This window comes from Eptatretus burgeri, chromosome 9, assembly GCF_056783735.1.
Source record: "Eptatretus burgeri isolate ZD-2024b chromosome 9, Ebu_testis_v1, whole genome shotgun sequence".
In the NCBI taxonomy this organism is placed as follows: Eukaryota; Metazoa; Chordata; class Myxini; order Myxiniformes; family Myxinidae; genus Eptatretus; species Eptatretus burgeri.
Window position 1 is genome coordinate 108523564 of NC_140969.1, and position 17546 is coordinate 108541109.

A 17546-nucleotide genomic window follows, 5' to 3' on the forward strand; every position below is an offset into this window, starting at 1 on the left:
TTGTGTTCGTTGATGGTGGCTGGAGGATGATTCAGAACTGCAGGGTCTACCGGAGTGCTCAGTTCCTCAATACTGACCACCAGCTTGTTGTCGCAACTCTTATGTTGCATCGTAAATTGAGAAGAATGGTACTATCCCAGCCGAGACTGGATGTTGGCAAGCTCAAGGATGAGAAAGTAGCTGAGGAGTTTGCGAACAGGCTGAGTGAAGATTTGGGGGGGGAGGGGGTTGTGGGATCCTGAAAGGTTGTGGAGTGCCTTAAAGACCACTGTCCTTGATGTTGCCGGTAGATGTCTTGGAACTCACCGGAGGGTGACGAAGGATTTTGTCTCCCAAAGGACACTGGATACCATTGCCCAGAGTCGCAGAGCTGTGCGGAATGGCAAAGCTGAGCTGGTCAGGGAGCTGAGGTGTAAAACTGTACATGCATTAAGGTTGGACAAGGAGACCTATGTGTGAGGAATCTGTGAGAGGGTCGAACATCATCTGTGGTCAAGTGATTCTTGTCCTGCTCACATGAGAATTTGCGCATTGCATTCGTCCAAGCCCGTCTCTCGATGTACTGCAGTTAGAGCAGAGGGTGGTGGGCTCTTGAAAGAGGAGTCCGAAGTGAAGGCCCGCTGGGCCAGTTACTTTGAGCGGTTGTACCAGGCTGATCCACCAGCTGTCGAGTTGGACGTCAGGTGTGTTAAAATCCCTGTTGCTGACCCTCCAATCAACTGTGGTCCACCTTCGTTTGTGGAAACACAGGCTGCACTGAACAGGTTGAAATGGTGTTAAAGCTCCAGGGATCTGTAACATCCATGCTGAACTTCTCAAGGCTGGTGGAAATGCTGCACTCGTGTCAATGCATGCAGTTCTGGACTCTGCCTGGAACACAAGCATCATCCCAACTGACTGGAAGAGGTGTCTTCTTGTCCCTCTCTGGAAAGGGAAGGGTGATCGCCAAGACTGCAACAAGTACCGAGGGGTGATGCTGCTCTCAGTGCCGGGCAAGGTCTTGGCTCGGATAATTCTTGATATGGTTCGCCACCATCTGCTTGAGCACCAGCGTCCAGAACAGTCAGGCTTTACACCAAAGAGGTGAATGATTGACTATATCCTTGCTCTTTGGGTCCTCACCGAACGCAGATGAGAGTTTCGGCAGGGGATGCTCGTAGCCTATGTTGATCTCTGTAAAGCATTTGATTCAGTGAATCGGGATGCCCTCTGGAGGATTCTTGGTCTTCGTGGAATGCCACCCAAACTGATGGATCTGATGTCTGTACTATACTCTGGTACTGAGAGTGCTGTGAGATGTGGTGGTATCATCCCTGACTTATTTCCAGTTGTTACTGGAGTTCATCAGGGATGTGTACTGGCCTCCACACTTTTCAGCACTTGTAAGGACTGGATTCTGGGGAGGATGTCGGAGAGATCAAGTTGCGGTGCATCGATTGGGAATGTCAAGATCTCTGACCTTGATTTCACAGATGATTCAGTCATCTTTGCACAGACTTTCGATATCCTTTTGAGGGCCCTCGAGGTGCTGAATAAGGAGTCGAAGCCACTGGGATTCTGGTTTTCCTGGGTCAAAACTAAGATCCAGGCTTTCAATGACATCTTGGATGCTGCTGTCCTGTCTGTACCTGTTTGTGGTGAGGATGTTGAGGTCACGGAGAGATTCACTTACATTGGCAGTGATATTCATGTCTGTGCTGGCTGTGAGCCAGAGATCAATAGTCGTCTTTGTCAGGCCTCAGGAGTCATGGATTCACTGGATCATGGGGTGTGGCGCTCCCGTTACCTGTGCGGGAGGGCGAAAGTCCGAGTCTTCAAGTCCTTAGTGCTTCCAGTCTTGCTTTATGGATGTGAGACTTGGACTCTGATCAGGGATCTGAGACAGACTTAATTCCTTTGGTGCCAGGTCTCTTCGGAGAATCCTTAGCTATTGCTGGTCAAACTTTGTGTCCAACGAGTGGTTGCTGAGAGAGACTCAAATGAAATTTGTTCCCTGCATAGTCCGTGAGCATCAGCTGCAGCTGTATGTACATGATGATTCAGAACTGCAAGGTCTAATTGAGTGCTCAGTTCCTCAATACCAGCCACAGGCTTTGTGTCGCAACTCTGAAGTTGCAGATTAAATCCAGGAGAATGGTTCCATCGCAGTCTATGTTGGATGTTGGCAGGCTCAGGAATGAGAGGGGAGCTGAGGAGTTTGCAAACAGGCTGATTGGGGATTTGGGGGTGGGGTGGGGGGGTGTCTGGTTCTTTTGGGGAATGGCAGAGCTGAGTTGTTCAGGGTGTTGACACTTAAAACTGTACGTGCACTGAAGGTGGACAAGGAGGCCAATGTGCGAGTAAACTGTGAAGAGGAAGAGCATCAACTCTGGTCAAATGATTCTCGTCCTGCTTACAGAGGAATTTATGCATTGCGTTTTTCCAAGCCCGTCCCTCAGTGTATTGCAGTTAGAGCAGAGGGTGGTGGGCTCTGAAGAGAGGTGTCCGAAGTGAAGTCTCGCTGGGCCGGTTACTTTGAGCGGCTGTGTCAGGCTGACTCACCAGCTGTTGAGTTAGATGTCAAGGGTGTGACTGTCCCTCTTGCTGCCCTCCAATCAACTGTGAACTGCCTTAATTTGTGGAAACACAGGCTGCAGTGAACCAGTTGAAACTGGGTAAAGCTCCTCGGATCTGTGGTGATGAACTTCTGAACTTCTCAAGGCTGGTGGAAATGCTGTATTCATGTCGTTGCATGCAGTTCTGTGCTCTGTATGTAACAGAGGCATCATTCTTACTGACTGCAAGAGGGGTTTTCCTGTCTCTGGAAAGGGAACAGTGATCACCAGGACTGCAACAGCTACCAAGTGGTGATGCTGCTCTCACTGCTGGACAAGGTCTTTGCTTGGATAATTTTTGATCTGGTTCACTACCATCTACTTGAGCACCAGCACCTCGAGCATTTGGACTTCACAACAAAGAGGTCCACAATTGACTGTATCCTTGCTGTTTGAGTCCTCACCGAATGCAGACGAGTGTGTCATCAGCTGCTGCTTGCAGCTGATGTTGATCTCCACAAAGTGTTTGATTCAGTGAATCAGGATACCCTCTGGAGGATTCTCAGTCTTCGTGGGGAATCACCAAAACTGATCAATCAATCGGATTTCTGAGCTGTACTCTGTCACTGAAAGTACTCTGAGGTTTGGTGGATCCATTTCTGACTTACTTTATTGAGGTATTCCATTTCTGTGTTCCATTTCTGACTTACTATGGGAACTGGATTTTGGGGAGGATGTCAGAGAGATCAAGCTGCGGTGCATCGTTTGGGAATGTTAAGATCTCTGACCTTGATTTCGTAGATGATGCAGTGATCTTTGCGGAGATGCTGGATATACTGACGGGGGGCCTTGAGGCGCTGAATGAGGAGTCAAATCCGCTTATGGGTTTCCTTGGTGAAAACTAACATGCAGGCTTTCACTGACATCTTGGATGCTGTTATCTTGTCTGTTCCTGTTTATGGTGAGGATGTTGAGGTCAAGGAGAGATTCACTTTCCTTGTCAGTGAGAGTCATGCCTCCGCATGTTGTAAGCCAGTTCCATGGGCATCTGGGTTGGGCCTGGGGAATCATGGATTCACAGGATCATGGACTGTGGCGCTGTCGGTACCTATGCATGAGGATGAAAGTTCGAGTCTTTAAATCATTGGTCCTGACAGTCTTGCTCTACGGATGTGACAATTGGATTCTGACCAAGGATCTGAGTGGCAGACTTAATTCCTTCAGTACCAGGTCTCTTCGGAGAATCCTTGGCTATTGCTGGTCCGACTTTGTGTCTAACGAGCGGTTGCTGAGAGAGACTCAGATGAGATTTGTTGCCCGAATAGCCCGTGTGCATCAGCTGCTGCTGCATGGATATGTGCCTCGTTTTCCTGATGCTGATCCTGCTCACCGGATTCTCTCAACAAGCGAACCTCGTAAGTGGAGGAGGCCAACAGGCTGACCAGGTGCCTCATGGTTGCAGTAGGTTATTCTGCATCTCAAGGAGATGGGGATGGGCCAGACATCTGCCTGGGGGATGGCCAGACAGAGGCACCTGGAGTACCAGTGGAAAGTGGCCACAATGTGCTGCTCGGGCGCATGGTCCCACTCCTGACCTTACAATAATGATGTCACAGTAACACAAGCAGCATCAGTTCTGGTCACAATGCCTCATTAATCGCTAATGTTATCCTTGTGAAAACCAACTCGAGTGTATTAAAGAATTGCCAATCTGCTCTTGCCTTTTCAATGTGCTTTCGAAAAGTATTGTTTCTTTGAACAGGAGGAAAAAACAAATCGATACATCACGAGAACGTTTACTCAGGTGTACGATTTTATCGCGTTCCATTGCGTGCATTGTTCCGCTGACCCTGTATTCCTGTTGTTGTTCACGATCCAGTGCACGAGTCATTCGAAGTCTCCCGGTGATTGAGTCGAGGGTAAAGAGGCCGACAGGAGGGAGGTCTGCTCCCGGACCAGTCAGGGAGTACCTCAAGGCTTGTGACTGGTCAGATTGAAGCTGGAGGGTGGGGAGGATGGTGGAGAGAGGAAAAAAAATGAAGATTATATCTTGTTTACTGTCCGAATCTTTTCTGTGCTCATTAAGGCCGAAGTCACATTTGCTCTACGGCAAGGATATGGCGGCCGTACCCCCCCCCCTGAATTGACAGAAACGTGCAGCGGCCGCAGAGTTTCTGTGGTGGCCTCAGGGTGGCCCTACGCCATATGGTTATCTTTTACAGGCTGTAGGGGTGTCCGTAGAATTATAGCGCGGAGTTATAACTTTTTTCCATTTCTGCATTCACCGTAGCAATTCAACAAGCCAAGCTATGACGTAGATGTGTTCCACGTCGACCGTACGGTGGGCTTGCGTTATTCGTGCGGCTGCCGTAGGCTCTTATCAATGAAAAATGAATTTTGCCAACCCCCAAAAAATTATGGCGGTCGCACTATTTCCATGGTCGCCGTAGGATAGTCCTAAGGCGTCCCTGTGTTCAATGTACAGTGGCCTTGCGGTCTGTGTGACTACCTACGGGCAACGCAGGGTCGACGCACGGTTCTCCTACGCCCGCCGTGCGTCCTACGTACGGCATCCATGGCAGTCTGCGTCAACCGTGCGTCCACCGTGCGCTACCGCTAGAGAAACGAGTATAGGTTTTTGCCTATACCGTACTCCGAACTGGCATATTCAGTTATATACAGTATATTATAGTTATAGGATATTCAGGTATATATACTGGTATATTCCGAACTGTTATATTTTTATTTCAGTAAAAAAGAACTGGTATATATATACCCACTCGTTACCGTCCGTCTGGCCGCATGTTCGCCTTAGGGCCCCCCTGCGGTCGCCTTGCGGGCACCTTGAGGCTACCTTGCGTCTGCCTTGAAAATTCTATGGCCGCCGCAGGGACGCCCTAAGGTCACCGTGCGACATCAAATCAAAGACCGTACGGCACCCCCACGTTTTCGGTCTCCACAATTTCTAAATACCCCGTGCGGCTCCCCGAAAAATAAAAACATATGTGACTGCTACATTGTGTGACCATGGAAATACTGCGGCCGCCCTTTAATTGCTAGTGGCCATAGATTTTGTAGACCCCACGGCCGCCATGCCAAATGTGACTTCGGCCTTACGAATCTCTTATTTTTGAAAAAGATTTTTTGAAATTTTTTTTCAGTTTTTTGAAAATCTCCAATTCCAATTATCTGTATTGAAATGCACCTGTTGAGGCAGACTTTCTCTTTAAACTGAAGTTGTTGATTAACCTGCTGACTGAATGCACCTGCTGATAATAAATTCCTCATGCACTTGTTCTCTTAATTAGTGCACTTGTCGATTACTCCACCAATGACTATTTCAATTACTAATTACTATGTATCCACTTCTTTGTGACGCATATATTGGAACCTGTAATCAACATCTTTTAACCAAAGGTAATCAAATGCATCTATTGGAACCTGTACCCAATGTTTTCTCGGGCTCTGCTTTCCACGTACTTCCCCCTCCATCTATTGTCCCCTCTCTCTTTCTCCTTCCTTCCTTTGATTTCTCCATCAGGAATTGTTTTCATGCTTTCCCATGTGAAGGCTGGCCAGTCAAGGTCATATGTAAGTTATTATGACCCAACTCCCTCCCCTTCTCTTGTTCTCTGATCCCCTCCCCAGCCCCTTAGCTGGCCCTCAACCCTCACTCATTTCTCTTCGACAATATATATAGACAATTTTTGTAACTCCGCTTCAGCGGAGACTGTCGCATGTACCAACATCGATACTCTGCCATTCCGTGATATTGCGAATAAATTTTCGCTGATGATAAGTACTTTGCCTGGAGTAGACACTGAATAATTGAGTAATAAGGATTTACTTTTAATATCAAGAGTTCCACATCACACCCTTCGTTTATACATGGGCCGTTCAAAACGTGATGGGGACAAGATACTAAAAATAATCGGACACGTCATGTGCAGTTGAGCGTTTGCAGCAGATATACAAATCGCAATATGTTGATGTGACTCTACTTTCCTCTTCACGACATCCAATACAAAATAGACTATCTTACCAGGTAGTGGTGGACATTGAGGTACTTCAGGTTATTTTCAGGAATAAATATGGGAGGGACATTCCACTGGCGCTTCATCCTCCGACTCAAGAATTGTTGATGATGCTGTTTTGATGAAGAAAAAAAAAACAAAATGATGAGGTTTATAGGGGGTAAATTAGGGGATGGACACTTAAGGGAAATAAACATCATCGGTGAAAAAGTCTCAAAATACAACGATCACCATTTTAAAGCATCAATTTTGCCGACAACATGGACCAATGTCTATCCAATCATCCCAATTCATCTTGAATGCCACTATCTTCTCTGTTCCTGTTTGTGGGGAGGATGTTGAGGTCACGGAGATATTCACTTACATTGCCAGTGATATTCATGTCTCCAAAGGTTGTGAACCGGAGGTCAACAGACGTCTGGGTCGGGCCTGGCGAGTCATGGATTCACTGGATCAGGAGGTGTGGCGCTGTCGGCACCTAAGCAGGAGGACGAAAGTCCGAGCGAGTCTTCAGGTCCTTGGTGCTTCCAATCTTGTTCTACGGATGTGAGACTTGGACTCTGACAAAGGATCTGTGACAAAGACTTCACTCCTTCGGTACCAGGTCTCTTCAGAGAATCGTTGGCTATCGCCTGTCAGACTTTGTGTCCAACGTGCGGTTGCTGAGAGAGACTCAAATGAGCTTTGTTACCTGTATAGTCCGTGAGCGTCAGTTGCGGCTGTATGGACATGTGGCTCAATTTCCTGGCGCTGATCGTGCTCACCAGATTCTCTCAGAGAGGGAGCCTTGTGAGTGAAGCAGGCCAACGGAACGTCAACATTCCTCATGTTTGCAGCAGGTTTATTGGCATCTCAAGGAGATGAGGATGGGCCAGGCATCTGCCTGGGGGATGGCCAGACGGAGGCCCCTGGATTACTGAAGGAAAGTGGATGCAGTGACGTGCTGCTCAGACTTTGTGTCCAAAGTCCCATACCTAATCTAATCCCATACCTAATCTAACCCATACCTAATCATAATCCCATACCTAATCTAACCATCCCAATTCTCTCTTCCTCATATCGCAGGTTGAGAGACATAATGTTGTAACTGCATTTTTGGTGAAATTGAATAAAATAGCTCTCATGTCTTTCAACACCATTTATCTTTCATTAAATGAAAAGATTGGTGATGAAGATTGAAGTCACCGCATATCGCGGGTTGAGAGACAAAATGTTGTAACTGAAAATTTCCCATTTCCTGCAAATCGTTAATCGCGGGTTGAGAGACATAATGTTGTAACTGCATTTTTGGTGAAATTGAATAAAATGGCTCTCATGTCTTTCAACACCATTTATCTTTCATTTAATAACCGCACTAGAAAACGAAGTGTCAACATCACCGTCACACCGAAAAAAAAGAGGAAAAAAAAAAACAGGGAGTCTGGAGCACTGACGCTAACCATTACCTTAACGTGTTTAGACTTATAAGTAACTTACAAGTAACGTGTGTCGACTTGTGTCAACGATCGCGTAACGTGCCTACAACTTATGGCCAAGTGTATGCGGAACGTGTGAGTCATACGCTGGATACGTCGAAAAATTTCAAGCATGGAAAATTTATCTAACACCTCGGCATACTACGACATATGCCAGCGTACAAAGACAAATGCCAGCGTACTACGCAAAAAAGCCAGCGTACTATGATGTATGCCAGCGTGCTCTTAACGTATACAAACTTACCCATAATGTATTCGACGTGTGCCAGCGTTTTAGCCAAATTTTGCATACGTCAGGCATACGCTGGCTAAATCGTCAAGGTGTGACAGGGCCTTAAGGTGGGGAGCTTGCTGTCAAACCTCAACTCAGATTCTGCAACGGGTTGAGACGGCATCCACCCACATGTCCTAAACACCTGCTCTGCTGTTCTTGCTCACCAGTAGGGTAAGAATACTGATTCTGGCTCACTTTTCCCCATGTAAATGAATGGGGGATTTTCAGCGATTTATATTTTTTTTCCCTAAAAATAAATCCCCTTTTTATCCCAAGGTATATTTATTTGTCTCCCCTTTTAACTTGGAGGTTGAACCTCATTGAATTGAACACCTGGGGGTTGAACAGCTCACTCATTGAACCTATAAAGATTTGTTCATTCTCAAATTCCTTCAATAGTTTAATTTTCTTTGCACAATAATCCCCATCTAAAATATTGACAAACAAAACATTTGAATCTTTATATTTTTTAAGATACCCCATTTGTGCCATTACGAAATGATAAACTTCTCTTAATGCTCTTGTTTGACCACCTCCTGAGCCACAGGTTATTTTTTGTTAAGCCCCGCCCACTTTTCTTTAAGCCCCGCCCACTTTTGTTAAGCCCCGCCCACTTTCCACAAGGTATTCAATAAGCCCCGCCCACTTTTCTTTAAACCCTGCCCACTTTTGCTAAGCTCCGCCCACTTTTCATAAGGTATTTTTTCTAAGCCACGCCCACTTTTCCTAAGCCCCGCCCACTTTTGCTAAGCTCCGCCCACTTTTCATAAGGTATTTTTTTCTAAGCCACGCCCACTTTTCCTAAACCCCGCCCACTTTTGCTAAGCTCCGCCCACTTTTCATAAGGTATTTTTTCTAAGCCACGCCCACTTTTCCTAAGCTCCGCCTACTTTTGCTAAGCCCCGCCCACTCTTACATCATTTCCAGTTCATCTCTGACTCACAAAGAAATCACTAGAAAATTACAGGATGTTATGGTTTTGAAAAATTTCCCAATGAAGGCTTGCCTAGGCTTGCCCAGGGAATTTCCAAAGGAAACCACACCCACCAGTCTTTCTCTATAAAAGCTTCAAACCCAGGCTCCATTTTAAACATTTGTTCTTGCTGGCAATGGTGTTCTGTGTGCTTGTCTCAAACTCTCTGTCTTCTATGGAACTAAACCTTCAAGTTGATGAACTGGATTCAAACCTCTTATCTATTGAGGTAAGATTTTTTATTTTCCTATTTTCAAACTTTGATTGAAGCATACTCATTTAATAATTAAATAACTTAATTAATACATTATTATTTTCTCTCACAGGAAATTGTATCTGAAAATACTGCTTTTGCTACAACTTGGGGGAAATTGTTGGCTTGGTTGAAGACCTTGAGTGGGATGACTTTGGTGTTCCTTGGAACTCTCTGTCTTCTATGGAACTAAACCTTCAAGTTGATGAACTGGATTCAAACCTCTTATCTATTGAGGTAAGATTTTTTATTTTCCTATTTTCAAACTTTGATTGAAGCATACTCATTTAATAATTAAATAACTTAATTAATACATTATTATTTTCTCTCACAGGAAATTGTGTCTGAAATACGAAATGAAAATACTGCTTTTGCTACAACTTGGGGCGAAATTGTTGGCTTGGTTGAAGACCTTATGAGCGACCAAGACCCACAGAACGAGTTCGTCCTTGATGACCCAACCAAAGAGTTATACCTTGGAGACCAGCAAAATCCTGAAAAAGAGTTTTACAGCAATAGTACTCATTGTGAGTTATCAAGACAATACCCACTGAACAAGTTATACCTTGATGAGCCAGAATACAAGTTTTACCTTGGAGACTCACAAATTTTGAAAAAATCAGTAAATGAGTTCTGCCTTGATGGTTTAAATAACTACCTTGGAGACTCAGGAAAAGGGTTCTGCCAAGATGGTTCTAAATATGGGGCCTACCTTGGAGACTCACAAATTTTGAAAAAATCAGTAAATGAGTTCTGCCTTGATGGTTTAAATAACTACCTTGGAGACTCAGGAAAAGGGTTCTGCCAAGATGGTTCTAAATATGGGGCCTACCTTGGAGACTCACAAATTTTGAAAAAATCAGTAAATGAGTTCTGCCTTGATGGTTTAAATAACTACCTTGGAGACTCAGGAAAAGGGTTCTGCCAAGATGGTTCTAAATATGGGGCCTACCTTGGAGACTCACAAATTTTGAAAAAATCAGTAAATGAGTTATCCTTAAGAGACTTTGTAAGTTGGTTTTACTTTGAATACTTGAAATGTGGGTTCTGGATTGATAACTCACAATGTGATACATATCTTGGAAACTCAACGGGAATGTGGTTATACCTTGAAGACTTGGAAAGTTGGGTTTATGTTGGACACTTGAAACTTTTTTGGGGGCTTTTATTTATTTATTTATTTATTTATTATTATTATTATTTTATTTATTTATATTTTGGAGACTTTTGGAGTTGCTATCACTCTTTGGGATCTAAACCTATCGATGTAGTTCTTTGTCGGATGGTGCTTGATGGGAGCAAGATCAAGAAAGTTCTGGGAAGAAAGTGCAGGCTTACTCCCCCTTTCTACGTCATCAAACCTGAAAGCCTTAAAAGACAGAATTGGAAGAAGAAAAAAAAAACGTAAAAATATATATATATAGGTGGAAATCTCATTTTGAAAAAGACATTGTGTTGGGCGAGGATTGAGTTGGGGTTGAGATTTTGAATGTGAGGGTTGGTGTTGAGATTTTGAATGTGAGGGTTGGGACACACACACATACACATCAACAAACAAAAGTTAAGCCTTGACTATTCAGTTGAGGATTCTGTGTTTGGGGTTCACAGATCTAAGAACGTCCCCCTTGACACACATTATATACTGTTATACACCTCGGACTTGGCCCTCGAGTGTCCACAACGGTGTATAGTAGGAGGGAGTGAAGCGCCAACCTATTGCTCCCATTACACACACACACACAAACAAAAGTTAAGCCTTGACTATTCAGTTGAGGATTCTGTGTTTGGGGTTCACAGATCTAAGAACGTCCCCCTTGACACACATTATATACTTGTCCCTCTAGTGTCCACAAAGGTGTATTATCTGCTTAGTTTTGTCTTTTGTAATTCCTGTGAATAAAATGAACCTAAAATCTCTTCCCCTTCCAAATCATATATTTTATAAGTCCAAGGAACTGTATCTATTACATCAACAATTTTAAAAAGTTCTTTCGTCCATCGTTCAGTAAAACCCTTTTCAAAATGAGATTTCCACCTATATATTCTTACGATATCACCAACTTTGAACTTAGGTTTTCTGACATTAATCTCTTTTTCATATTTTAATTTTGTAAATGTTTCTGATGGCTTCATATTCGTTGATGTGTGAATCGTGTCATTATACTTATCCACAATATCCTGAATAAAAGATGACCATTGTTGTGAACCGAGTTGTGTGAATTTTTTATATAGTCTCTCTTTTAAGGTACGATTAAAACGTTCAACAACAACTGCCTTCCCTTCATTAAAGGTACTGTATAATGTAATACTGTTATTTTTTAGAAAATTCATAAATGTCTTGTTATAAAACTCTCTACCCTCATCAGTCCACAATTTCTTAGGTTTTCTCTTACTTTTATTAAATATCTGTTGAAAAGCTAACATAAGAGTATTACCTGTTTTGTTTTTTAAAGGGACAACCCACGCATATCTACTCCTCAAATCAATAACGGTTAAAGCATACTTGTACCCCTTATCATTATTGAGTTCAATCAAATCAGCAGACCAGATATAATCAACTTCCTTGGAATAAACTTTCCTTCTCTGAAACTTTATGAATATTGGTTTATGTAATTCATCAGCTAATTGCTCTTCAGTCTTAATGGCATCATTAGAGCCTATAAGTTTTTTGAATTTCCAAGTCCAAGTTTCAATTTAGCACTAATCATCTTCTTCACGATGAACCTATCAACTTTTTCTCTCAAGGTTGGATTTTGTATCAGAGACAAATTATATAACATTTCTCTATCGGCTTCATGCTTTTCTTCCAACGTTGTGGTATTCCCATAATCAATATCGTGTCTCATGCACACTTCATCAACTCTATTGATTGGTTTACTCCAGGATTTAGGATTGTCTGCCTCATCTAATCTTTTATCTAAGTTTGTGCCTGGACCACAGAAAGAATAACCTGGAAGATGTAATTCCCCTGGTATTCCAGTAGTTGTAAATTTACTTCCTGATAAAAACTTTTGTATATCTCCTCCGAGTTTGTGTTTGGAGATAAATTGATTTTTTTTTGAACCACACACCAAACATATACCTTTTTGTATAACCCTGTTATTTTTACTTTTAATATATGAAATATTTTTAGTATTAGTTTTCTTTTTACATTTGAGACAATAACTCATTTATTTATGAGAAAAATTTCTGCAGAGTGCAAAAACCTTTTTAGTTTCCAACATGCACATTTGAATCTTAATTTTTAAAACATAAAGAATCCTTAGAAATGCCTTCACTCTCTCCTCCATTTATTTAAGAAAAAACTTGAATTAAAATCCATATCTTGTCGATGCTAATAGTCTTGTCGAAAGTATTGCAAATAGACTTGTCAATTCTTTGTTTTCCTCCTCGGTGGGTTGAGTTATTTTCTGTAATACCACCAATCTTTTTTGAATCTCACTGGTTTCCATATTTTGATATTTATTCATTCTCTCTCTTTCCTCCCTCTCTCTCTTCTCTCTTTCCTCCCTCTCTCTATTCTCTCTTTCCTCCTTCTCTCTCTTCTCCTTTTCCTCCTTCTCTTTCTTCTCCCTCTCTCTCTTCTCTCTTTCCTCCTTTTCCTCCTCTTCCCTCTCTTCTTCAACTCCTTCCTCATCCCTTACTATACTTGAATCGTTTACACCCCATAGAATATTATACATATATTCATCAGGATTTCTTGTTATTCCTGCATCCAAAATAACTTTTTTTACAACAGGATACCAATAAAATTTCTTTTGAATTTCTAAAAGAGCCTTACCTTTTCTTAACCTTATAATTTTTTCATTATTTAACATTCTAATTAAATCTAAAGTTGTTGGTTTATCAACATCAGCATAATGCCAATCTTTTATTGAAAATACCTCATTCTTATGTTGTAGAACATATTTATTAAAATACCGAATACCCTTTTCTTGAAGGTATGCTTGAACACAGAAATGATAATTTTCTTGAAGCCTTCTTGCTGTCATTTATGTATTAGAAATATATGTTAGAATAATATTATGGCACGAAACACCTCCCCATCTTCCCATAGTTAAATCATTTTGTATTTCCTTACTTATTATATATAATCCTGTTTTTTCTGTTTTCATGAGATAAACAAGGGCAAAACCATTATTATATTTACCCTTATTAAATTCTTTTATTTGTTGTTTACTAATCGTGGCTCCACAAAACTCATTCTCGATACCAAGTGGATAATATTCTTCCTTACGAGACTGATTTAATTGTTCCAGGTCTTCGAGGTTAATTTTAAATGACCAATTATACCCTAAATCATTCATATCATACCCCCATTGTTCTATTCTCATACAAACGATACGCCCTTCTTTATAAAAATTTATTTTAATTCGAACTGTGAATTCTGTATGACCTGGAGATAATATCAACACTTCTGTATCTTTAGAATACACAGCCGTTTTATTTAAGTATATATATTGTGATAAATCGCTTAATCTCACCAAGTCATTCGCGTCAGTCGGGCTTGGATAATTTTTTAATTTATAAGCATTTTTCATGTTAATATTTTTGTTTATATTATATTTATGTCGTTCAGCCTGTGCCTTTGTGTAATAATTTGATAAATCAATATCCAGTTCTTGAGATACACCAAAGATAGAACCATCTTTACCAACATAAGTCATTTATATTAGATTAAAAATAATATCATAAAATTTTTTATTTTTGTTGAGTTGAAATAACACATATAGACATAATTGACCACAACACTTGGAATTTAATTCTTGGACTTGAAATGTTTGATAAACACCATTCTGTAAGAATTTTATGACTTCAACAGGTGGTGGAAGACCAAAACTATCAAAATAATATTTGTCTTGACTATTAAAAATACAAACCCAATGAGAACCGTTCCCATCATTATCTTCTAAGTTCATAATAATATTCTTTGTATGTTTCGACACATTTGTTAATTCATCTCTCATACAAATAACCACATTATGAATTTTTAATTTCTTACAATATTTGGCAAGTTGTAAATTTGATGTTGTATTCTTTCCAAATTCTTTCAACCACTCATCAATGCTCATTTATTTATTAGAAAGATATAATCCATTACCTCTTTTCGTTAATTTTACACCTGCTTGTGCTATAGAAGAAAGCATATCTCCAACTAACAATCTCGCTTTATCAGGCAGACCTTCAAGTTTTTCAGCAAAATCTACAATTACACCACTTCCACTAATTTGTTTCTCCAACTCTTTGTTATGTCTTTCCAATTCTTTTTGAGCCTGGAGTTGAGCCTTCCTTTCGTTGGCAGTTTTGACCGCTGTTGAAATACCACCCGTCAATGCTCCAACCGCACTTAAACCAGCAAATAAAGGAATTAGAAATGGGAGAAATCCTCCACTCGTCTCTCTTATTGAATATTTTTTCAACATTGGTTTTGTCATTTTAATTTTAAGTGAGCCAGTGTCATTCAAGATTTTAACCTGTTCTCTTGTGAGCAAAACATCAATTCTTACTGCTCCTTTTCTCTGAATTGTATTAACGTTAATCGTACAAGGCTTTTGATTTTGAACACAAGATGATAGTTTATGAAGATTGATTTGATTAACATATACCCCAGTTGGTACTTTGCCACTCATTTATTTAACAAAAAATTATGTGAGACTAATCATCACACCATTATCTGTATTAATCTGCAATTCTGTTTCTTCCAAAAGCAAACAATATGTATCAACTTCTTCACTCTCTCCTCTTTCAATGTATAGGGAAGTATCCACTCGATTAGACTTTATAGTTTCTTTTTGAGCGCTCAGGTCAAACGTATAGATTGTATACAAACTTTTAAATGCTGTCATATCCAAAATAGGTTCTTTATTTCCATTACTTTCACACACCTTTTGGTAAGACTTGTATGCTTCAGCAAAATCATTTTTTCCCAATTAATTTCCAATCTATCTCGTGGATAAAATGTTCCATCTAGAGAAACGCGAAGTTGTTTCACCTTAGCATTATCACTCAATGCATTATTCTTATCAGTCGCAGTATCACCATCTGGCTTTTTAAAAATCATCCACAGATATCGTGGCTTTCCTTCCAGAACACCCAAATTCCACGTGTAAGTAGTTTGATTGAGTTTAACGTGTTGACATCTTCTTTTGAGGTATGATACACTGAGTGGTCTCTTTGAGTTAAGTCTTCGATTCAACATCTCTTCTGTTTTAAGATTAGGAGTATATTCACTGATATACCAACTCATCTCCTCAATTACAAATTTATTCTGATCACCAAAAGCATTACCAACACCAAAAAGCAATCTATTTTCATTATCATTCCTTTGTAGTTGAAATCTAATTTTAAGACCATACAGAACTTTATCATAATCACAAAATCCAAATATACCTTTAAGAGGAACTGCCACAGTAAAACTATTTTCTGCTTTTGTATCATCATTATACATTCCTTTCCTTTGAATATATCCAGGGTCTGTGTTTGTTCCCGTTGACATATCAGGAATAAAACCTTCGACAGACCCCTTTCCCATTCTATCACTGAATGTATAGAGTGTAAATTTCATCATTTCAGATACAGCAGAGACATAATCAACCGCTTCAACTTCTTGTGTTCCAATATACAATCGCACACTATCAAACATTTTCCAGAAGAAATCATTTACAAGTGTAGCGTTTGTGTTATTCCCAGCCTTAGTGAATTTAAATTTACACAACAAGAAACTTTCGGAGAGATTCAAATAGGTTTGTTGATTATTTATTTCAAAACTTTTTGTACCATTTGTATTCCAGTCTGTTCCAGTTATTGCATTTACCTTGAAGTAATCTTCTTTTTTAGTGGAGTTTGAGATAATAATAGTATCATCCAAATCATAGATACTATCAATTGCTTCCATACTTGTATTTATTTAGGAAAAAAGATGTTAAAACTTTTGAAACCCTGATCCAAGTATTTGAATTATTTTCTGTCGTTCTTGGGGGACAACTGAGTTTTACCTTTCTTAATTTCTTTTATTGCTTGTAATTTATGAGATTCTTTCTGAGCATCTTTTATACTCTTTACAGCACCTGCTACATTTCTCACAGCAGAAGCAGTTGAACCAATTAGGTCTTTATGTTTAAGAATAGTTGAACCAATACCCATGAGAGTATCAATTATCCCATCTCCTCTAAATTGATGTCCAACACCCCTTTGTCTCTTAGGTTTATAGTATCCTCTACCAAGATACATACCTTCACCCTTGTAGTACGGGAAAGGAACATCCCATCCCCTGTAATTATTTTATATTTTCCCAACTCGTGCTTCCTCACAATAACCATCGTATTTATTTATTGAAAAACTTCACGTAGGTGAATTCTGATGGATATAACTTCTCCATTAAAAGAGATCACACGATTATCTTGGTCGGTTATCCTAAAATTTACTCTGTGTATGGTTTTTCCTGACACAGGTAGATAAACCAAATTTTTAGGCTCCATATTGAATTTATAACCAATTGGGGTTGAGTATGCGCTGAATGAAAATATTGTATTTGTTTTTAATCCATCATTATAAGCACCATCAATCAAATCACAGTGAATTAACACCGAATTTATTCCTGAGGATATTTGAATGACATTATCACTGTAAAACGTCCCATTAGTTTCAATCTTTTTTGAGGAGAAACCTAATAACTCTCTAAATGAATTATCAATTGTGAAATCAACCTTGTAGTTATTTTTAACTTTAATCGTTGATTTTGAAGTATGTTTTTGAATGTTTATAATAATATTTTTTGGTTCATCACCCTGTTCTTTCATAAGACGAGCAATTTCGGAAGATATTTGAGAAATCTCGTATGCTCCGGTGAGACTGTTATCGTTTTGTATCCACTTCCCGGATTATAACTAAACTTGTCATTTTTCTCGGTTATATTAAATAAGGTATTATAAGTCTCCATGGACAATAAAGATGCCTCATATTCTTTTGTTGTGTCAAGTTGTAGTGGGTATGGGAATGAAGAT

General features: G+C 40.3%; 1 protein-coding gene across 1 annotated transcript in view; it reads right to left on the reverse strand.

The window, feature by feature from the left end:
• The window catches only part of LOC147020885 (B-cadherin-like), a 177919-nt gene that overhangs the window by 149080 nt on the left and 11293 nt on the right, over positions 1-17546 (reverse strand). The window contains exons 3-4 of the mRNA XM_085896620.1: positions 6577-6681; positions 4384-4533 (exon numbers count right to left, since the gene is read on the reverse strand). Coding sequence (XP_085752746.1) covers positions 4384-4533; positions 6577-6681 — 255 coding nt within the window. The remainder of the gene's footprint in view (positions 1-4383; positions 4534-6576; positions 6682-17546) is intronic.